This window comes from Egretta garzetta, unplaced genomic scaffold (assembly GCF_000687185.1).
Source record: "Egretta garzetta isolate BGI_Z169 unplaced genomic scaffold, ASM68718v1 scaffold218, whole genome shotgun sequence".
In the NCBI taxonomy this organism is placed as follows: Eukaryota; Metazoa; Chordata; class Aves; order Pelecaniformes; family Ardeidae; genus Egretta; species Egretta garzetta.
This window is the reverse complement of record NW_009260618.1, coordinates 185,085-185,336: the sequence shown is the minus strand read 5'-3', so window position 1 is coordinate 185,336 and position 252 is coordinate 185,085. Positions and strand designations below refer to the sequence as shown.

General features: G+C 62.7%; 1 protein-coding gene across 1 annotated transcript in view; it reads left to right on the top strand.

Annotated features, from left to right (window-relative positions):
- The window catches only part of LOC104132026 (tripartite motif-containing protein 35-like), a 31,841-nt gene that overhangs the window by 3,253 nt on the left and 28,336 nt on the right, over positions 1–252 (top strand). The window contains exon 2 of the mRNA XM_035900727.1: positions 15–137. Coding sequence (XP_035756620.1) covers positions 15–137 — 123 coding nt within the window. The remainder of the gene's footprint in view (positions 1–14; positions 138–252) is intronic.

Here is a 252-nt window from a genome sequence, read left to right as displayed (position 1 = left end):
TCTGCCTCCTGCAGCAAGAGGAAGCCAAGCTCTTCTGCCTGGAGGACAAGGAGCTGGCGTGCTTCGTCTGCCAGAGCTCCAAGCAGCACGAAGGGCACAAGATGCGGCCGGTGCAGGAGACGGCGGCAGATTTTAGGGTGAGGACACCCAAATTTCTGGTTGGGGACACCACTGATGGCGCGGAGAAGCACCCTTGCTTCTGGAGAGGGTGCAGCCCCCGTGCGCCCTGGCGCAAACTTGCCAGCGCACGGC